Below are 24,042 nucleotides of genomic sequence, written 5' to 3' on the forward strand. Positions count from 1 at the left end.
CCAGGGGTAGGGGCAGGGGTAGGGTGTCTGGTCTTAGGACAGGTTTCTTCTTGTTATGGGTTATTTATTTGAATACGTTTGACTATGATATGTATTGCCAATAAAGATTTATACTGCCAACCTTACCTTGTCTCGTTCCAGGGTCCATGGTCTTATGTTAGCACTGGTTATGAAATGATCGTTTTCTTTTCCTTCGTCGCTGTGTCACATATTTGTCCTTTGAAAATCTTATGCGAACTTTTATCACTGTGCTGCATCTATTATCTGATACGTTTGATTGCCTAATTCACCAAAGTAAGCAAGGGTAAATTACTAATCTGTGGACGCTGTCACCAGATTATCACAGGATTAACTTTGACAAAGTCAACAACGGACACACCAGCAAGGTATAACAGGAGGTGCGTTCACTGTTGACTATGTCAAAGTTAATCCTGTGATAAGCTTGTGACAGCTTCCACAGATTAGTAATTTACCCTTGCTTGCTTTGGCGAATTAGGCAATCAAACGCATCAGATAATAGACGCAGCACAGTGATAGAAGTTTTCATATGATTGTCAAAGGGCAAATACGTGACACAGCGATGCGGACGGAGAAAAAGAAATCCTTACAAAATGAGTTCTCACATAAGAAAAAGACAACAAAAAATGGGCAGTATAATTCTTTATTGGCAATACATATCATAGTTAAACGTATTAAAATAAAATGAACCATAGCAAGAAGAAACCTGCGCTGAGCCCAAGACACCCCTAACCCCGCTCCTACCCCGGGGGACCCCTATGGCAGCCATTGCAGCAACAAGTCATTGTCTTAGTTGAAATGCCAAGAGCCAATAATTAGCCGGAGATTACAGGATCCTATTTAGAAAATAAAGTTGGAGTGAGCCAGATCATCAGCAATAATTGTACTGTCTATACTTTGAATAACATGTCATGCTTATACTTGACAGTAATGTACAGATGTATAAAGAAACAGAAAAGTGCCAAAAGCATGCTATCTTTTGACAATCTTTCAAAAATATGTATGTGAAGTTATTTGTCCATTTGATATGTAATATGTCAGCTGTGTTTATTGTTCCACCTAATAGGATTCTGGTGTGTTGTTCCTTCTGCATGATACTGAGCCTGTATTTGAAGAGCTAGAATCACATCAAGTGTCTTTACAAGCAATGCAGAACAGTAGTGTTGCTGGATCATTCTTAGATGAAGTCATTAAATGGCAGAAACGACTGCAAACTATTGAAGCTGTTCTTTCTGTATGGTTGGATGTACAAGAGAAATGGGTTGAACTTGAAGAGGTATGTGATGAACAAGAAGACGTACATAGCAAATAGTGCTTGAGAAGCATTTACTGTTGCAGTGCTTAAATGGCCATTATCATGTAATATTTATAATATAAGGTAAAATATTTGGTATAATCATGTATTTCCTGAACACATCATTTACAAAATGTCTAGTATCATGAAAACCTGTCTGGAAAGCTGTTAGGGACCGTCTCAGATTGTCGCAGAAGTTCAAAAAGCGAAATTTATTCGTTTAGGGGGGGAGGGGGTTTGACCTCCATTCAATTAGTGAACTTCACTTTCGCACTTTTATTTTGTGATCACAAGTTTTCGTGTGTTTATTTTAAATTACAGAAAAACTGCACACTCGTGCCACCAAATTTCTAACTGTTTCCCTCTCGTTTGTGCCCCAAACACAATTTACCGATAGGAACATTTTATCCTAAACAATCCATTCATCAAATTATACAAAGACAAAAAGTATCATTTTTAAAAAAATGTGCTATTTATAAGCGTCTGCTCTAACCACTAGATGTCTTTATTCTCACTTGTTATGCACCTGGTCATAGTCGTTTTAATATGATTGAACATGCCTGGGCCCCCTTGTCAAAGTTTCTCGCTTATTTACCGCCCCTACCAAGTACAAATTGCGTGTTCACAAAGACAAAGAACAGCACAAGAGATGCAAAAAGGGAAAGTAAAATAAAATGAAACTTTTATGCGGTAAAATGCCCTGTTAGTACTCAAATCTGATCGTTTACTTTAATTGTAATGTGGCAAGGGGAATACGTCTTTAGTAGCTATAGCAAAATGCAACATTGTACTCTCAGGCAGACATGAACATTTCGCACTTTTGAAGTTTCGGTTAGGGGGAGGGGGGAGGGGGTTTTGATCTAAACGAAGAAATTTCGTTTCTTGAACTTCTGCGACAATCTGAGACGGTCCCTTATGATTATAGTGACGTAATGAAGTCTGACATGAGATTACATGGAATTTAGATCATCTGTCAACATTGATTGTGTATCCTTCCTTTTGCTCTAGGATAACAAAACAATAACAACAACTGCATTAGTAATAATAATAATTACCTTTATAGTTGTCCATCCACTCATAAGTAGAGAGTCAAACAGAACAGTTAGAGAAAAAAAATACTCTGCCAGAAACATGAATATTGAAATCAAAAAATTAATTTATTCAAAGACACCTCAAGATTCCATGTATTTGAAAACTATAAAAAGGTGATCACTCAAAGTACCAAATGTTATACATGTACAGGTCAAGACTCTTCACATGAAAGATCCATTTATGTTTTAAGTCACTGTAACTGCCCAGAAGCCATTCATACTTTCCACACAACTATTTAGTAGAGCAATATTAAACAGATACCTTGTCAGGTTCCCCTCAACCTTGACATTGAGACAACTCAATACAGGGCTCGACATAAGCGCTAGCCCACTAGCCCGAGGCTAGTAAATTTTCAAGAGGACTAGTAAAAATGTCTTCGGAGGTAGTCCTGCGGACTTGTGCAATTTTCAAGTTCCGTAGTTGTCCAGGAAAGTTTATCGCTACAAAACTAATGGGACGCCGGGCCACTCATTCGATAAGAATGAACCAAGCCTCGATCATTTTATATAAAAATAAACTAACTCTTACCCAAACAAATTGGACAGTGAAACAGTGAAGCAAACTTTATTGATCACCAACTTAAAATGAAACAGTTTACCTTCTACGGAGAATCAAATTGTACTGTCATAGTAACACGGCCCCGGGAAACATGGCTCAACGCTGAGCATCAAACGGAATTGTCTGCACGTCGTGTATTTTGGTTTGCTTGAAGCTTATTACTTCGCCTAAAAACATGAGCAACCCCACAATTTTGTTCAAACACTGTATCCTTGCCTTTCAAAGAAGATTTTTCTCAAGATTTCTTCAGGGGCATTCCCAAACAACACCTCCGATAGTTCGTAACCAGCTTGACCCTGTTTTAGAATGCCTCCACATGCTGACCTCCATATATAGTCAAGACCCCCTAGCTTGATTGAAGCTGATCTTAAAAAGAGCCATCTAGCTTGCCAAAACAGTGCTATGGCAAGTTACTACTGCTTGTACAGGTGAGGGAATTCCTCACCGATAATAACTTGGTGCTAGCAACTTATTGTTTTGCCATTTTAACGGAAAAGTGTAAATTATTGGGGCAATAATAGTGAAGTGAACCTTAAAACAGTAGTGAAAAAACAACGTATGAAAATGGGTGTATCAGACTGTTGTATCCAATCACTTCTGGGAGTCATTGGTTATTTTTGTGCTAATCACATTTTGTTACCAGTAACTGGCAAAAACTCATAAAAGACACAAGCACATGAAATGGTAAAATGCAACATTTTTACTATTAAAAACAAAATTTTTCACAAACCATTACTACAAATGAGGTCCTCCCCACAAGCTGGTCAATTTTAAAATGTGATATATGTCAAAAATATGAAGGCACTCCACAGGAACATTTGTGAATGGCTGTATGAATTTCAGTTCTGGAGAAACAAATCTGTTCCCATTATGAACAAACATATTCTTTGCAAATTAATGGCGCACTACCTGAGCTATGAAGAATTTTCCAACAAATTCATTCCTACGTCTGATTTTATTCTTGATGGCAATAGGCTATTTTCATGACCTCTCCTCCTGCACAGGACATTTCATTCAGGTTATTTTTGTGGTTTATATATAATTCAAAGTTAAACATTTTGCAGTGAGCAAATGTGCTAGTCTTGCATGAAAGTTAGTTATTGGGTTTAAAAAACTTTGCGACAAAAAATATTAGAATGGTCATATACACCTCTTTACAACATGAGGGCAACATTTGGCTTTGCTTGAGCAGGACTAGTAGATTTCATTTAGGACTACTAAAAATGAACTGCTACTAGTCCTTCGGGCTAGTGGATAATTTGACCTTGCGTCGAGCCCTGCTCAATATCATTATGATAGTGGTTTGTAATGATTGATTGTGTTGCCAAGAGACAGCAGGGTGATTACCTGCTGAGAGGATTCAATATCTGAGATTCGTCTTGATTTTACTTGTAGGTATTTTCTGGTCCTGATGTCAGAACTACTCTATCTCAAGAAGCAAAGCTGTTCAGTTCTGCAAATCGAGATTTTCGTTTGTTAATGAGAGCAACAGAGAAAAATCCAAATGTCCTGCAGTGCTGCCAAAGAAAAGGTAGGTTATGTCATACACTAGAGAAGTAAAATGTGATTATATGCCATTTACTGTAATTGATGACAAGTTTCTATGATTTCAATACCAAATATCACAATGGATTAGGAATACTAGATTTGGTGTAGACATCAAGATCCAACAGTGACTTTGTGTTGTATCATGCTAATGGTACAAGATAAAAAGATTCTGTTTGTTAATGAGAGCAAACAGAGAAAAATGCAAATGTCCTGCAAGATATAGAAAGAAATTGTCATCTCTGACAGTGATTGAAGAAATACATTGTAAAGTTTTTGAACAAGCTGTAACTGTTTTGTCCCTTCAATTGATGTCAATCCACGTTGAAACTTATCTTGTTGTGTGATTCATAATACATTTTGATTTGATCATAATACTCTGTGGTTTTATTGAACTCTTGCTGATGTCAGTGGTAAAATGATGTTGGTCTTGTTTCTTTGACAGGAATACTTGTAGCTATGGAGAAAATGAACTCACATCTAGAGCAGTGTTGGAAAAGTCTGCTACACCATTTGGAAAGAAGAAGACAGAAGTTTCCCAGATTTTATTTCCTCTCTTTGGAAGATGTTCTTCATATCATATGCAATGGTATGCTTACATGTCATCTTATTTTCTCATCTTGTGTTGTGAAAAAAATGTTTCAAATTTGAAAGCATTTAAGAAAGACCACAGATCTTTTTGTGCTCTAGTTATGCACCTCTACCATGTCGCATAATCATTTGAAAGGATCATTCAGGGATATATCTCCATAAAGCCTGATTTTGAATACTAAATGAATCACATTATCACAGACACAATGTAATTGTGGTTCTTCTGTACATACTGTTTAATTTGACCAACAGGTTATGATGTAGGACAAGCCAATCTCTACTTGCCAAAACTTTTTGAAAACCTTGGTAAATTGGAATATGAAGAAACTGCAACTGAAGCCAATGACAGAGGACTTCAGATTATCAGTGTTATCAGCAAAATGGGAGAGAAACTACCGTTAAAAAAGGTACTATTCCATCAAAGATTGCATCAGCTTTTACTAAATCTACCATCCAATATTGCAACCAAAATTCTGTCTGTTATCTGCCTTTAAGTATTTTGAATCACATGATGTGTTCTGATGAGTGATTCTACCATCCAATATTACAACCAAAATCCTATCTGTCGACTCCCTTAAAGTATTTTGAATCACATGATGTGTTCTGATGAGTGAATCTACCATCCAATATTACAATCAAAATCCTGTCTGTTACCTGCCATTTAAGTATTTTGAATCACATTATGTGTAAATTCTGATGTGCTGACACTCTCGTATTTGATGAATGGGTTTGCCTAGTTCTGGGGAGTCTGAGTTTTTGCTTAGTGTAAAATAAATTCATATTTTGCCACACATTTTCTGAACATTTTCTGCTGCACTGTCACTGAAAACAATATGCTTCTTTGATCATCAGATCTCACTTACCTTTACAACTTAGTCCCTGTTGCAGTAGCAGTACTTTGTTCTCCATTCTGTAAATAGAGTGTATTTATTTATTATTTATAGAGTGTATTTTGCCCAGTTGCCACATACAGTGTATGTCTCACTTTGATATTTCTGTTGAGGAAGATTTCAATGTAAGTTAGGAAGGTCTTTGTCATGAGAGTGCCTTGTTATGAAAAAATTTGAATATTGTTTTAGGTTGTTCCCAGTGATGGTCAGGTGGAAAGTTGGCTGACAGTATTGCTGCAAACTATTAAGGCCAGCCTTCAGCAACAACTTGCATCTGCACTTGGTCATGACATGACAGATGTTACAACCACTGGTAGACCAGAAAGAGAGATACACAGTGCAGGAGCCAGGAGAGTTACAATCACAAAAGAAGAAAGGAAAGGTTTGTGTTAAGGTTATGAAAATAGTCAAAAACCTAATTTGTAGTTTGAACTGTATAATAATCTTGGAAAGAAAAGGCAGTATTGATAAGTACATGTACAAGTTAGGGGAGAACCATTTGATTTCGAGGGGGGGGGTATGGAGGAAGTGGGTATGGGAGCAAATTTTTTATTCCTGTCAGAGTGACAGCATGTTTTTTTCTACTGTCAGACCTGCATTAATTTTTAGCTCATATTTGGTTTTGTATATAAATACCAAAAAGAGCTTATATGATGAGTTGGTGGCGTCTGTATGTCTGTATGTTTGTGGGTATGTATGTGCGGATGTATGTCCGTCACACACAAAGGCTCCCATACCGCCAAAGCTACAATCTCAGTATTTGGTGTACAGGTAGATGCAGAGGTTGAGATGTGAATTTGTTCAAATGAACATGTCAGTGTCAAAAATGTGCAAATGAGGTAAGAAAAAGGGAAATCCTGCAAATATGCAGGAGTGATGGCATGCCAGTGACTGAAACAGGCTTGAGTCATTTCCTGTCATTGTTTATGAACTGTCACATATTAACAGACCTGCTCAAACCATAAACAGTAGAGGGGGAAGACTGTCTATGCTCAAACTAAGAGGGGCTAGCTGTAGTGCTGTGCATGTTGCTAAAGTTGAACTCCAGTACCTTAAGTTTCAGACCTTATTTACTTTTGTCATTCTTTTTTTCTGGTTTAAATATTTCTTGTTTTTTTTCTGGTTGTACTGTGCAGAAATCATTGTCATAACATTAACGTAGAATTTTCCCGCACTGAACAGATAGAAACAATATTAATTGTTGATCTTTGGTAACCATACTGGTATATACCAATTCTGATCAAATTTTAGCAACACCGTATAATTGCGGTATTTTTTTTTTCCAAATGGGGTAGCAGTGCAAATTTTTTTTAATTGGTCATCAAGTTTGTAATGCGTTGTATATAAGGGAATCGTCATTATTTACGGCCTGAAATTCCGAATTTCAAGTGAACCTCCCCCTCACCAACCGTGATGAATTTGAGTAACCTCCCTCTCTAACTCTGAAATTATCTAAAAGTAATTTTACCAAGTTAAATGACCAAATATACTCTCCCAACCTTTCTGTATTTGAGTTACACCAGGGTAGGGGCTTATACACGGATGTAATGCATTATCTAAAATCCTCTGAAATCAGGGGGGGGCTTATACTCGGACGAGTACGGTAGTCTTATTGCTTTAAAATTTTGTTTAACGGTTCTTAAGGATGACCAAAAAGGATCCATGGAAATCATGGTGAAATTCACATATTTGTATTTTGGGGAATTTTTTGCAATTTTTAGTCAAAAACTCTTCTTTGAAACTGTCAATCCCATTACTTTCAAACTAGGTGCAAAAGTCATTATGAGGTTGAGCATTTCATATTGCTTGGGTATAAGATTAATTTGCACTTGCAATGGAATTTCTGAGTAATCATCCTGTATGATGCAATGTCATGTGTGTACTAGTACTTAGTATTTCTATAAAATGGGAGCACAGTGTCATTGACACTATTTTTAGCTACTATAGACTATAGTCTATAGAAGCTATTGTGATGGGTATCCGTCCGGCGTCCGTCGTCAGTCTGTATGTATGTATGTATGTATGTATGTATGTATGTATGTTTGTATGTCCGTTTGTGAGGCGTCCGTCCACTCAAATATCTTGAGAACCGCAGTACTTACTGATTTGATATTTGTTGCGTAGATGAAAAATATGATTTTGAGAAACTATTTTTTTTAATTTTTTGATATTGTTGAAAATAGGCAAATTAATGCCAAAAAAGGTGTTTTTGGTAAAAAATCTTCTTCTTCATAACCGCTGGTCAGACAGCTTTGTTATTTGGTATACAGGTCCCTAGGGATAACCCAACTTAGATTTGTTAAAATTGTGATGAAATATGCAAATGTGTATTTTTAAGGAATTTTTTTTGTCGTTTTAGGTCAAAATTTGACTTACATTGTATGTAATTCTTGTACTGTATAAACCCTATCAATTCACCCAGAAATAAATAATTAATATGATTTTAAATAATTGAATTTATTAGGAAATCATCAAAGCCAAAATAATTTTAGTGTGGAATTATCAGAAAGTTCAACTTTTTTTGACAGTTCATAGTGAAATGCTTACCATCTTGGAGGATTAAAACATGTAAAGGCAACTTTTCTGAATCCCAACTTTGATATATTCTGAACTACCATTTGTGTTATCTAAAAGAAATCGCTCATAATAGTTTGTCATGATAGGGTGGTCAAATAAATAGAGATAGAGAAAGTTCTAATTTCCATTTATGGTTGACTTGGTAAGGATAAAATAAGATTACTTTTTGAGGAAAAAAATGGATTGGTCAATGAAAAGAGTGGTCAAAGTGATAGGGTTTTAATGGTAAAGCTGGGCTATAAGATTCCTTGTGGTATTTATAGCAATTATGCAAACTGTGTAAACAGTGTGATGAAAGTGTAACATGATTCCTTATAATGCTTTTGATGACCTTGAACTTCTTAAGTTACAAACATTTGTCTCTTCAGTGTGCTTTCTCTGAGTACGTACAGTCTCAACTTATTCAACAGAACTTACTTACAATGTTAATTTGAAAGTTAAAATGTGCTTGGTTAATAGGATGAAAATGCTGATATTAAAAGATGAAAGATTCTTTATAACCTGACAGATATGCTGTTTTATTATGACGTAAATCTTGATTTAAGCAAGTCCAGTTTACTTTAATTAGAATGTAATTAACTCTCGTTTATTTGCTATTATAGACTAATATAGTCTGATGAAATATGCAAATCTGTATTTTTACGGAATTTTTTTCCATTTTTGGTCAGGCCATCCTGAAATGAGCTATCAAAGATATCCACCTTTTTCATCAATACATGTGTCACAAAAGGTTATTCTCTACATAACACAGCAGAGCTCTGTCAACTGTTGAGTCGCTTGTTTTTTCAAAAGCGCTGGTCAGACAGCTTTAATATTTGGTTTACATGTCCCTAGGATGACCTTAGTGAGATAATTTCATACAGTCAGGAAATACTTAATTTTGTATCCATGTCTATAGTAGCTTCAGGGACTTTGGCCCTATGTTTTAGGAATGCAGTTGACCTTTCAAAGTTACACTTGATTATGGTCATGTAAAAAAAACAGCGCACTGAATCAATTTCACAAAAAAGAACGGAAGATTATCAGAAGCTTATCTTTCCAGAAACCAGCTCATAGTGATAGAAACCTGTTTTGAGATCTTTGCTATGAATGTCTCATTTTTTTGACTAAATTGTTCATAACTGTAGGAAGTAGTAGAGCAGGAAGTCGTGTTGGTAGCCGGAAAAGTAAACGTGCTGGATCCAAAACACCTGGTGAGGAAAGCACCAGCAAAGAACAAACAAGTCAGAAATCCTGGATTTTGGATCATGTGACAGAAGTGGTTTACATGGCAACACAGATGGATATGACTTCACAAACAGAACGATGTTTGAAAGCTGTTGATGGTGGTGAACATGATGCTGTACAAGTAAGTTTTGAACACTCAGGCAGCTACAGCAATACTACATGTAGTATCAATGGATTTAGCTATCTTCTACAATTAAGTTGATATTAATAGTGAATAAATTTCTCACCAGTCAGATACCATTTATTTATAAGATGCAATTTTGTTACAAATAACTTGTTGTAAAATAGAAAAAATCTTATCAGACAATATTTTATCTGAATTAATTTTCTTCAAGAATGTCAACATAAATATGACCTGTGGCTCCAGATTTGATCTAGTATTGAGAATGAAAATAAATTGTTCAAGATAGATATTTGTGATTATGCTTAATTTTATCAGATCTTCAGATATTTATGAAATCAACAGTAATTTATCATTTTAACATTGCTATGTGTTTATTTGAATATTGTAGGAAACCATTGCCAAAGTCAATAAAAGCATAGAAGCAGCTGTTGTTATGTTGAAAGGTCTTGAAGATGAGAAAGAAAGAAGAGCAAGACAAGAAAAACTCAAGAAAGAAAGTGACAGTGAGTTTTCTGATTATCATGAATGTACAAATTTTTCCTAGTTTTGCCATATACAGCTGCTATGACGTTGCAGTATGTTGGATGATGGTTATTAGAATGTGCCTGGAAAATTGAAAAAGTGACTTTGTATTTGATTGTACGTTTGTCTCAAGAAAAATGCTAAATGCAGAAGATGTCATTGAGCCAATTGGATCAGAACTATGACATAACAACATTGAATAAACAAAATTAATTGTGCACACACTGACACACTGCCCCATGCTACTGAATGCTGTCTTCTCTCATGACAATTTAACTTTGAGTGTTTGAAAAATCTGACCATGGCTAGAAGTTTTGGTGTGAGTTTATGGCACCAGACTGTAGCTTCTGGAAAAGTAATCCTACTGTGAACACTGACTGTGATGTAAAAACAATACATGCATGAATGCAGCAGCTAGACAGAGATTTCACATACAACAGGCAAGACTCGCAATAATGTACACTTCACATTGCTACCAGATTTTTACAATTGCTGCCTAATTTTATATAGAAAGGCAAAATCGTGACACAGGAAATAAAAAGATATTTCTATCTCTGTGATGTTTCATTTGCATTTGTTTGAGTTATTACTATAGATATCATTACAAGATCCAGTATTAATGAGTGGATGTCTTCTTTACTGTATTAGGCATATCTACAAAGGAAGATAGCATCCATGCCAAAGAGGACAGTCGTAGTCTTAGTGAGACTATATCTCAGACTGGGAGACATAGTTCACAACAGTCTTACAAAGGATCTCATTTAAGTCTTACTGAGCAACCACCAGTCATTGCTGAAGAAGGGAGTGTCATCACAGAGCAAACTGAACCACCTACAAATGGTATGGTGTCTGTTTTTTCTATCTTTGATGTTTGATAAGAATGCTATGTAGCCACTTGTTTTTTGTCCTCTTGATATTTTTTATTGAAAATAACCTGATGAAATCAAAATGCAGCAACAAATAGCACCATGACCGCAATTATACTGTCCTTACAGAAAATTCTTTTGGGAAGACAAGTAATCAAGAAATAAAATAAAATGCTCTTTAATAAGACTAATAAAAGGTTTGTCAGGCATTTCTCATGAGAATTTATTATGAATGCAGGAACATTTTGATAATAGGTATATTACGCCAATTGTTCTCTTGTTTGTTATTTGATTTGGCTTGGTGACAGTGACAGTGACAGTGACAGTCAGCGCATCCATACGGTATTGTACATACAGATGTCATTCATTGGATAGCCGCTCTAAGGTTTGTTAGTTCCTGCAAACAAAGTCCAGGGGCTAACAGATTTGGTTGCTGAACACAGTATTGTGTATTTGAATCCAACATGTGTTCATCAAAACTTTTAAAAAAGCCATACAGTAGATGGCTTGCATTTTCTCAAACTGAAATCACAAAGCTGTTAAACTCACAATAAGTTATGTTCTTATCAATGCATTCAGAACCCAAAACTCCAGAAGCTGTAGATACCATGAAAGTAGTTCTTCCGCCAGGAAGACCCAAAGTGAAAGTAGAAGTTGAAGAAGCAATTGACAAGACAGAGTTGAAACTGATGCTATTTCCAAGTCAGATACAAAAGATTAGCAACTTGATTGCATTACTGGCCCATCAGAGAGACGTCATGAGACGACTTCTTCAACAGTTGGATGGTGGTGCTGTTAAAAATAGTCTCTTGGAGAGTTTTGACTGGAAGTCACAACTCAAGTATCAGTGGATTGAATCTAACATGAGTGTCAATGTCAAGGTAAGGATTTCATGAATCATTATAGATGGTAGTTCTAATTAAGCAAGATTTTGACCAGTTCACGACATATATGCATGACCATGAACGATAGTAAGTGCATATATGAAGTGGACTGGACAAAATTGAGTGGTGTACCCTTGCTGGGTGTGATTTAATGCTATTATATCATAACAGTGTTACAGTATTGAAATTCTACGATGACACGTCAAAAAATGACTTTTGCACTTGCTGAGAGTTCATGCGTGTACCAACTGTGGTACATCGCAAATATACCATGGTTCTTTTCACGTCTCGACCAATCAGATCACTGCCATTAATATACTGGTATGATATGATATGCTATCAAATACGTTACACAAGAATGTGATTCAAGGCCAGGTAAAGCCACATTAGGTTGGTTACAATAGTAATATGTGTGGAAATATGTTGCAAACTATATCACTTTAATTTTTCTAAAACTTCTCAGTTCAGCAGTGTGACGTGGTGATATGTCAATAATTACTTTATGTTTATTTCAGATTATGGACAGTGAGTTTGACTATGGTTATGAATACATGGGTTCTACTGATAGGGCAGTGATGACACCAATGACAGAGAGAGCCATTGTCAGTTTAACACAGGCTGTTAAGGGGTGTATGGCTGGATTGTGTGTCGGCCCAATGGTAAGTCAGTATTAAATACATAAAAGTTTTGCACTGGGTAAGATTTCAATATTTTGTGTTTTGATCGTAACCACATGTAGCAGAATCACTGTATAAGTCTACCATCACAGAATTCTTCATGTACTTGTACACAAAGGTAATAATGACTCATTCAGATCTTGTGAAATCCAATTTTATAAAATGCATGCATCCTCATTCTCTGCCTCAAAGAATAGAAAATTCAAAGTATCAGCTATGCCAATACAACACAATGTATATGCAGTGTTATCTTTGACAAGTTCTGATCAAAACTCAAACTCACTTGTCAATTAGCATTGGGCATTACAAATGTAGAGGCTTTGTTCACGATTTGAACAACAGTCAGTTTGACATGATTTTGGGATTAGAACAAGAAACTGTTTTGCAGACAGAACAGCATTGGAAATTACATCAAATACATTACTAATAGCTAATAAAGCTGTAAGCAATTTGTCAAATATGTTTTTATTATGGCTACTTTCTTTTTTGAACACTGAGTTATTTCTTTCCTGTTATTGATTTTATAACTCTGGCTATCTCCATTATCTTGACTGTTTTTCTATATTGATTGGACAAGCCCCTGTGTTTGAAATAATACAGTTTATCAGGGTGTAGTATATGAAATGAACCAAGCCTCTAGTAGTTACCACCAAATATTATGTCCTCTTTTAATGGATAAGAAATGTTGTTACAGTATTTTTCATACCCTACCGCAAAATATTAAATTTAGCACTGTTTGTTGATTTTCAGACATGTGACAGTCGTGAAGTAATCAAGGAACTCTCTGTATCATTGGGCAAACCAGTCTACATGTTCAATTGTAGTAAAACACTTGATTCTTTCATGTTGTCAGACATTTTCAAAGGATTAGCCGCCACAGGTAAGCATGCAATCAACCCAAGTCCTTCCACTAGGGCCTGTACATCAATACAATTAGCAGAATTCATAGAGTGAGTACGATATGGTGAATATGAGAATGGAAATTCTGTTGACCGTATCAAAAATTGAATGACTGATAAAGTCATCACTAAACTGAAGATAAGTAACTGGCCATAGCCTTATGCAGGAGAAACACATACATATCAAATGAAAACTGAGATTTTGAAGAAAGAATCAGCACCACCCGGGAAAACAATTTCAATGACCTTGGTGAGAATGCCAAATTTTACTTTATTATGGAGCTATACAAATAGAGTGTGATGTGTAAATGATGAAGGAGAGTTTGGTAGGACTCACCTCAATATTTGCCAAGCATCTGTCCCTATGAAATATGAACATCAAAATATGCAATCCCTTATTTTCAATTGCAGGTGCATGGATATGCTTCAGTAACATCAACTACATCAAACCAGATGTCTTGAGTGTGTGTGCCCAGCTGTTACAGAATACCTTGGACAGTCTCAGAGCTGGCAAGACCACTATCTCCATTCAATCAGATGATGTTGCGTTGAATTCTCAAGGTGTATGTTTTGCCACAATGGACAATGCAATTAATGTGGCATGCAATGATCCAGAGAGACATCTAATGTTTAATTCATCAGTCGCAAAACTACCTCCAAATCTGATCCAGTCATTCCGTGTTATATCTGTGTCAAATCCAGATATCAGGACAACTCTGGAAGTCATGCTGCTAAGCCAAGGTATGAAAATCCCTTTCTAAAATCATAGTAAATTCCATACTTTGGACATCTAAAATCATATTCTGAGTGATGCTTACTGCACTGCTACATGTAGTAGATCAAGACTGCCTTAGTAGATGCCAGGAAATGCTTATTCTATGACACGTCTCATGGTTGAAAACTCTCACAGTGACAACCAGCTAATCAAAAATGGAGAGTATCGGATGGTCTCATGTCCAAAGGCCCACATAACAGTCATGATGAATTCTATATGGGATTATTCCACTCTGTGAAAGCATTAATCTTTCCAACTCATCCTGCATTGTATTCTTTCATTGAGACTTGATTTTAAATGAAACACCTAAATTGTGAAAATCTGTGTTGAGAACTTAATATTTAAATTGTTCTCATCAAGTGGTATAACTTTGTGCAAAATAATATCAGTGAGTGAGACTAATGACTATACAAAGGATAATTAATGTCGTTGAAATCAGATACATTCATTTTGCAGTGTGAAATTAATCACATTTTCCACCCATACTTATACTTTATTAAAAGGACTCTTCATGGAAACTGACCTGTGTTTATTTGTTGTTTTTCAGTAATATTTAATGTTCTTTTCTTTCATCAGGATTCTTATCAGCGACTGAGTTGTCAGGTAAACTTGTAGCACTGCAAGAACTAGCCACAAAGTTACTACCCGTCATGCCAGCAGTTACAAAAGAAAACAGTAAGTCATGTACATATTGAAGAAATAAACTTTACAGCACTTCCAATTTTTAAAATCCCAGCGTTAGTTTCCTTCCAGATTGAGGTTCTATACATTTGTTATTCACTATCTGAATATCCTTGGATTCTTGTCAACAGGAGCTGACTCTACAAAGATTTTCGAGATTGAACACTAAATAAATTGGCAAACTTTTTTACAATTAATTGATGTGGTAGAAATTAGAACAGCAATTTTAAACTATTTAATGTTTTTTTACTACAGTCCCTGACACCATAGTATTATTAGATATATGGTGATAGTATGCAAAATTTATTTGTAAATTTATTGATTGTGCCTTGTAATTTTGTTTTCATTACTACAGTAGTTTGCTGCTCCTAATAGTTTTAGTGAGCCACTGTTTTAAAGGATTGCAACAAATAAGTATTAACTTTTAAATGGAAAGACACAGTCCTGCAATATTTGTTGATCTGATTCAGTCTATGGAATGTCAAGATGTAGAGAGTAGAGCAATTATAACAGATTGTTGAATTTAATTTTCTTTTAATTCAGATTATAATCCAACTGCATGCCAAGGTTGGAGTATACAGACATTAAGATTGATAATACAGGAAGCTGGATCCACACTTGATGAAATGCTGTCAATTTCTGTGGCTGAGAGTTTTACAGTAGATACTGGTAAGCTTAGTTCACCTAAATTGAAATAAAAAAAAATGCTAATAAGATTAACTCCAAATAAAATTTAAACACTTTTTGGTTGTGCACATACCATGAGACATTTGGGAAATAATTAAGTGAAAAATAATATAAAATTTGATATTGAATCAAATACTTTATGTGTAGGTCGGTAAACCAAGTTACTGACTTCTCCAAGAAAACTTACAAAAAAGTGTTGTGTGCATATATGAGGGAATTTATTTCAAGCCTGGAAGGAAGATTTGACCAAAAATTGTTAATCTGACAGAAGCATACATGTACTGATTTTGAATCAATCCAGAATAATTGTTCATATTAAAGTATTCTCTATGATGTTTTGTGTTTTATCTGTAGTGAGATCTCAAGAATATTTAGCTGAGAGTACTAAACAACCTGCAGAAGTTGTTTCACATTCTGATCTTCCTGATCAACACTTGGAGCCAACTGGAGAACAGCCAGCTGCAGACACTGAGAAAAGTAAGATGCATTTATGAAAGTCATTTTAGCTCATTCTTACCGTACATACTACAGATACTGCCAACTCTCAAGCTACTATTTCCTAAGTCTAGATTTGTCAAAGACTACAATATTGAAGCAAAATGTACCTGGACCGAACTGTATATGTGGATGGTTGCGGATGTTCTATAACATCCCTTGATAACATCTAGATTTCAAAACCATTGTTATTGATATTTGCAAGCACCACAAGGGTTGATAGATTGTGTAATAAGACTGTAGTATGCATAGATTGTTATATATTTGTTTTGAAATTTAGGTTGCATACATAATGAACAAGATCAAAAGTCTTTCTTAGAAAAGAAATCTACTTTTAAATTAATTGGTTGGCCAAGCATGTTTTGGCACTGTGGTTAACCTCAGTTGCAAAAGTGCACTCATAAAAATGTTATACTTTTCAATGTACACATAGACAGTTGTACCATTGTACAAATGGTGAAAAGTCCTAAAGTCATTGCAGTTATACAGCTGCAATGAGTGTTAGAAATACAACTTTCTGATTAATCAAGACCTGAAAACAACAATGCTACATTCGCAATTTAGTACAGTTGGAACATATGCCCAATTTTCAGTTTGAAAATTCCTTTATTAATATTTCACAACCAGAATTCCAGTATATTGTTATGATTGATATAATCACAATAAAACATTTCAGCAACAGGCGTACCACTCGGTTTTGACCAGTTTACTCCATATATTCACTCGCTATTGCTCATGTATGTCTTGAAATGGTCAACATCTCGTAGTATAACCATAGCTTGCCATGATTTGTTGCGTAATAAACTACAGTTACTATTATTACATACATCCTAGCACTAAGGAAATATCCTTATATTCTGTTCATGCAGCCACAGAAGCCATACTTCCACCAGATGAGAAGAAATTTGAGAATGAAGCATTGGTTCTTGCATTGCGTGACAGTTCAATGCCTAAGTTACACGGACAAGATGCTGATATGTTTATAAGAATATTACAAGATCTCTTCCCAGATGTTGATGTACCACTAGATTTTGGTGGTAATACAGATAGAACTGAGTCTTTCACAGGTAAGATTTAGCTGGAAGTGTAATTATTAAATTTCCAAGAAAAAGTATATTATGAATTATAGTAGGGCAAAATAAAAAAAATGTGTGGTTCAGATTACATGCTTTTCAAAACTATTAATGGGACAGGTTGTATTTTGCCACTTTTATGTAATTTCTTGGTTTTTCTCTCTAAGTTGTTCAGAACATTGTAGCAGTGAATAACTTTAGCATGTATTTCAGATGGGATGTTGTGTTCTCAGAGCACAAGTGTATGTGTGTGCTGAATGCCATTGTACAAATGAAATTAAGGCAATGTGGATGTTGAGGTTATGTAAACACACAGGTCAAGTATGACATCCCACCTTGTTAGAAGTAAGACAGGATCACAGTGTAACTTAACCATTTCAAGATGATTCTAATTTACAATAACTGCATTAGTTATGACCTGTTAGTTGAAATACATGAATGTTTGGTAAATGTAACTTTCCATTGTGTATGGTTTATCTGTGTGTAGGGGTGAAGCTCAATACACCAGTTGTCAACCCTAGTGCTGCAGCAGGTACTCAGGCATTTACACCAATTGGATCTCATGAGAAACAACCCCTAGAAGATATCAATGAAGCCATTGCTGTCGCTACAACTGAACTGTCATTGATGCCTGGTGTAGTCTTCCAGGCCAGAGTCTCACAATTTGCATCACTTACCAATATTCACCAATGTGTAAGTATTTTTTGAGTCTCTCACCATCTTTATCACATGATGTCAGTGAGATAAGATCATTTATGTCTTGGTGTAAAGAGTTGGGTAATACAATGTATGCTCTACATAATACAGCTTATGAACACAGAAAATGTCACATGCTATTTTGTTCTGTCTATTGAGTAATCAACAGTATAAGTTGTACAACAGGACATCTATGGTGTCAGTGAAACCGATACTTGATAAGATACGTGTGAGTCAGTTATGTAAAAAATTGTAACTTCATTTCAAGAAAGAAAGAGAATAAATCTTGCAAAGCAAACTTTTCATGGATTTTCATTTGATAATGAAATAAACCTTACAGTTAGCTTTTTCATCTGAAACATTTGCTACTTACAACGGTTACCATGTAAGGAACCCTACCATAGTTTAGCTGCGAAAAGACATTGTAAAATCAAAGATAGAGTTCATTGAATTATTGTATATGTGAGATTGTGGCAAGAGATAAAACATGGATTTTGCCATACAGTTGTACCTATGGTAGCTGTACCTGTGTGTGTGTGAAAGTTTGTGAAAGTGTGTGAAAGTGTGGAGATCTGTGAAGTGACTTTTGAAAGGTGTTTAAGAAGGTTAGAAGATAAGGAAGATGTAATGAATTATTATAGTAGATTAAAATACTTCTCAGACTGAAAGAAAAATAAAGGGTGGTAAACTATTGCAACAAAATTGAAGTTCATAAAATGAAATGGCAAGAAAAATATACCTTTTCCCAGTAATTGTCCCAGCCTTGTAACTCCTTAATAACAGTCCTATTTGCAATACCATATCACATTATCACCTTTCATATTTGATATCTGCTCTGATTTATTTTGTTCATTTTACAGAAGTTATCTTTTAAAAGTGATGTTGATATTGTGTTGACAGTAAAGCATAATTTTATGTAGATAATCCATGTTGTTACTGGTATTGGTGGTGGGACCAGCAGGCTATGGTATTGTGTTGACAGTAGAGCATAGTTTTATGTAGATATTCCATGTTGTTACAGGTATTGGTGGTGGGACCAGCAGGCTGTGGTAAAAGTGAATGCATCAACACATATGTAGCAGCACAAAGAGAAATGGGAAAGACAGTGGGAATTCAAAGGATATTCACTAGAGCTGTGGAATCTGAGGAACTGCTTGGCTACACAGACCCTATTTCCAAGTATGTTTCAAATTATTTTTTGTGACTCCTAGAATACCTCATGTCCATTTATAGGGATCAGAATATCTTTCCTAATCTAGCCCCATGATGGCGGCCTACATTGGCTTTGTGTTTTCACCGCCATGGAACTCATTCTTGGCTAATCTCTCAGAGGACTTGTAATTAAAGTACCCATTAACAAGTCGGGACTGTGTCATCAACGATGACTTGTGTCTGTGTGCGACAGATTCCTTCAATCTATTTTCCATGAAAGATGATCAACACAACCTGTCTTAGGTTCCTAGGGATAACCAGTATTTCTTTATAGTCATACAGTGTATTGTCTTTTCTGATTGTTCATGGGCCTGGTAATTTTGTTGCTTGACTGTGGTTAAATGTGTTTAACTAAGTGTCACATTAATATCTACTGACCATTTGTTTGTTTTTTTATCAAAGGGAATGGAAAGATGGATTGTTCCAAACACTGATCAGAAAACACTGCCTCCATTCAAACACTGATTTTATCAACAGTAAACCTCTTGTCAAGGTTGTACATATGGATGGTGAGGTAAGGATATGAGTAAAACATTGCTGGTGTAACTCTCTCTTAAGAATCACAAATCATCTATGACAATAACTGTGTATTGGGAACTGATCTGTGCATTATGGTCAGAAAAATGCCACATTAATGATATCTTTGCATCTTTTGCTTTTATCTTAAAACATTTTGTTAGTTGTGTTTCCATTTTGCAAAGCTTATCCCATATGATGATTTATTTTATGTATTTAAGGAGGTTTGTCAGTAATAGTAATTTAAGCAAGAGTGCTTGTCATAAAGGTGAAACACTACAGTTTTCAATTACCAGCATTTGTTGGCAGTATATGAATCCATTTATAACAATGTGTCACTAGCGAATATTTCTCTTTACCAATTTTATATTCCAGATAGTAGTTGTGTTTGACTTGTAGCAAATACAGAGCTAATGATGGTTTCCTATTATTCATTTTCAATGCATAAATAAATGGTCTTGCTATAAGTATGAGATAATTATAAGCAGCATTTGTGTCTCCAAATGAAGGCTAGGTCTCACCACAATCATAAGAGATTCTTTGTAGAAATTATAAAACTTGTCTGAGAAGGTGTCAAGGAATTGTCATGTTGAGTAAACTGAATGGTCATAATGACAGTAAAAGTTTACCATTTATTTCCTACTACTATTTTATCATAGATTAGAGAATTTTTATCTGATAAATTGCTACGATCTACTTTCAATTGTTGATATGAAAATGCTTCAAAAGAGCAAATCAATGTATCTATCTCAAGCAAAGATTCAATTAAAGGGACAAAGTCAGCCATTTTTCATGAATTTTGTTTGATACGAGATACTATTGTTTGACATGTTGAAAGATACTGAATGAATGGGTCACCATGAATATATTCGACCCCAGTTTAAGACACGAAACATGAAACCACCGTGAAAATGAATTAATGGTCATGACCATTAATTCATTTTCGCGATGATTTGGTTTAATTTGTCTAAAACCGGGGTCGAATATATTGCACGGTCACCCATTTATTTGGTATTTTTCAACATGTCAAACACTATAAGAGGTATCTCGTATCAAACAAAATTCATGAAAAATGGCCGACTTTGTCCCTTTAAGCAGAATATTTATATTTATTGAGCTCTGGTATGACTGTTTGTTTATCATCTGACAGAATTAGTACATGTGAACACGCTACTGTGTTCCTATCTACTGTTAACTGTGGAATGAACTGATGTAGTACATTGCATGATGAATTCTATACTGTTTTTACTGTCAGGTTGATGCTCAGCAAATGGAAGTTTTGGGTTCAGTATTCAGCAGTAACAACACTGATGTACTTGTCATGGGTAATAATGAAAGAATACATCTCCCTGATTCAGTTCGTGTCTTTTGGGAGGTGAGTACTGTTCTTATGTATCAAGGCAGATGTCTATGGTGTACATAATAAACTAGAGTCAGGGGATTTTACAATTAAAGACACAGCTTGTAGAACTATCCACTATTTCAACTATCCATTTGTACACATTGACAATGCACAAAAATGTTTTCTCTACTGTTGTGTTTTCTGTAAGTAATTGCACAAGAAATGATATGAGTAAATCAGTCTGTCATAACTTATCATGGAAATTGATACACTGTTACTATTGCATACATTTCACACCTGTAGATGGAATCCCTTGCTCATGTGAGCCCAGCTATCCTATCAAATGTAGGCATTATTTCAATGGACAAGTCTGATGTTGGCTGGCAACTCATCATAGCAAAGTGGTTGGCATCACGCCCTGACCCAGAACAAGAAGTTTTGAAGTCACTGATTGATGTTTATGTTGAAACAAGCTTAGACTTCCTGGAAAGTTGTACCCGGCCAGCAATCATGGGAAAATCACAACAACCAAGAATGAAAAAATGTATTGATACATCAGATATGAATCTTGTATCTACATTGTGTTCCCTCATGGAGGTAAGAATTTAAATGAGTTTAGACCATTTAAAGTTATTTTAGAAAGAATCTTTTGAATTTGGCTAGTAACAGTTGGTGCATTAAATTGTGGCTGCATTCTTGATATCAAGTTCAACAGGCCCTGAATTTTCAGAAAGAGCATCCCAATTGTGGTTGTTCAATTTTGTTATTTTATTTCAATTTGTTTGTATCAGAAAGATTGTGTCACAGTTTAAGAATATTAATTGATCAATCCAATTACTAATTGACAATCAATTTATCCATGTGACATTTGATTCCACAGCACTGTACTCTTAATAGGAAAAGCACAAATGCTGCAAAAGCCAGTAGTTACGTAGAAGGGTCATGTTTAATCATTTAACAATGCCCTTAGCATGCCAGTCCTTATACACTAATGCCCAGATGTGGTTTTGAAGTATGTTGGCAGTGGAACATGTCATGGACAAAGACAGTGCAGAATAAAAGGAAATATGGACAAAGTGTACATCACCTTACAGCTTACATAATTTTCTCAATTGTTACTCAGTTGAAAATGAATATCATATGTAAAAAATTTATTAGATTTACTGTGCTCTAAGATTACAATATGTGTATTCTCATGTGTGTTAGGGTGTTGTCATGCATTTTGTATGTGGACATACTTTGCTTATTTGAAAATGTAAAACAAAGTTCAGCTCACTCAAAGTTACTTGTGTATACTTTGCTTAACAGGCATTGATATCACAGCAAAGTGATCTAGATGACTTGCAATATGAAAGGTATTTCAACTTTGCCTGTATATGGGCATTTGGTGGTATCTTGGAGGAAAAACACAAATCTACTTTCAGTCATTGGTGGAGACATCAGTGGAGTAAGAGAATTGACTATCCTCAAGATGGTGAGGTAAGTCATGTAACAGTGTGTCAGTTATGTCAATGTATTGGGGATGTAAAGTAGTAATACAGCAGTGCCAAAACAAGGCTTCTCAACCAGCATAGGTTAATGTGGTACTAATAAAGGTAAGGGGTACAGGGAAATTGGTATCAAAAGTAATCAATGAATTTGATCATGAATAAAGATTTACTGAAAAATTCAGCAGTACAGTATTCAAAGTTGGTCGCATCCGAATGCTGATCACGTTCCTACTCTCTTTAATAGCAAAAACTATGCATCAAAACCACTTGGCTACATCCCTATCCCAAATATTTTTAAAGAAGGGTTTAACAACAGAGTTATGTTGTTGCAATTACTTGCAAAAATAATGCATTATCCTCATTTCTGTGTAGCTATTGATAGATTTTGATAGTTTTATGTTGTATTTTTCAACAAATATTCCTATAGTGGAAATAATTATATATAATCCCCCCGTATTCCGAACGAGTGTGGCTGCGTCGCGGACGAGTGATTCCCCGTGTAGCGGCCGTATCCCTCCGAGCCGTAGGCGAGGGGGGATACGGCCGCTACACGGGGAATCACGAGTCCGCGACACAGACACACGAGTGAGGAATACGGGGGGATTATATATTTATCACATGCATAGACCCAGTTTTCCGTGAATAAACCTTTCAGGAATGATAATTAGTGGGAAATAAGGAGAGGGAGTATTTTACAAGAATTCATACGCTTGTGTTATGCGGTCGTCGCTGGGTCACAGCTGACTTGACTGCGCTCAGCTGTACACGTCGAGGTTAACTTCGAGCACGCTGAAGCTGCTCCTGTGGATAATTAGCGTCTCTCGTAGGGCTTTTTCTGTGCGAATCAAGCGGAAATAGGAAAGACTATGGATTTTTAATGCAAGGTATTTATTTGGTACTTACTATAACATCAATTTTAGTGAAAATTCATTCATAAAATTATTTGATCACAAGAGGGACGTCGTGACACTTAGCCGCGGCTGGCGAGAACGGGTTATTTTTGTCAATATTCAAATATCATTCAAAGAATTCTGCTTTGTAAAGTTTGTATGAAATTTTCAAAATTAACAATTATTATGTTTTACGAAATTGTCAATTGTATGTTTAATATTTTAGGAATAAAATGAGCTTGTTTAAATATAATGAAGAACAGTATCAGACTCAATCGGTAAGACTACATACAAGCAACGAATCTTTCTCAGCTCTGACGCGAGACGACGGAAGTTCAACAAGGTACAATACAGGAAACGTGATGCACAATATGCATGGACAAAACAATAGCTTGCACCTTTAAATGCACTGATAACCTTG

The 24,042-nt window shown here is 35.5% G+C and overlaps 1 protein-coding gene across 1 annotated transcript in view; it reads left to right on the top strand.

Annotated features, from left to right (window-relative positions):
* LOC139116263 (uncharacterized) overlaps positions 1–24,042 on the top strand; it is a 138,247-nt gene that overhangs the window by 45,178 nt on the left and 69,027 nt on the right. The window contains 22 exon segments of the mRNA XM_070678856.1: positions 1,085–1,294; positions 4,358–4,493; positions 4,953–5,096; positions 5,351–5,505; positions 6,178–6,370; positions 9,693–9,913; positions 10,305–10,419; positions 11,087–11,278; positions 11,884–12,185; positions 12,704–12,847; positions 13,616–13,745; positions 14,176–14,505; positions 15,116–15,214; positions 15,764–15,889; positions 16,262–16,384; positions 17,272–17,469; positions 17,963–18,168; positions 19,193–19,350; positions 19,786–19,897; positions 21,155–21,274; positions 21,545–21,838; positions 22,550–22,720. Coding sequence (XP_070534957.1) covers positions 1,085–1,294; positions 4,358–4,493; positions 4,953–5,096; positions 5,351–5,505; positions 6,178–6,370; positions 9,693–9,913; positions 10,305–10,419; positions 11,087–11,278; positions 11,884–12,185; positions 12,704–12,847; positions 13,616–13,745; positions 14,176–14,505; positions 15,116–15,214; positions 15,764–15,889; positions 16,262–16,384; positions 17,272–17,469; positions 17,963–18,168; positions 19,193–19,350; positions 19,786–19,897; positions 21,155–21,274; positions 21,545–21,838; positions 22,550–22,720 — 3,879 coding nt within the window.

Source organism: Ptychodera flava, chromosome 17, assembly GCF_041260155.1.
Source record: "Ptychodera flava strain L36383 chromosome 17, AS_Pfla_20210202, whole genome shotgun sequence".
Lineage (NCBI taxonomy): Eukaryota > Metazoa > Hemichordata > Enteropneusta > Ptychoderidae > Ptychodera > Ptychodera flava.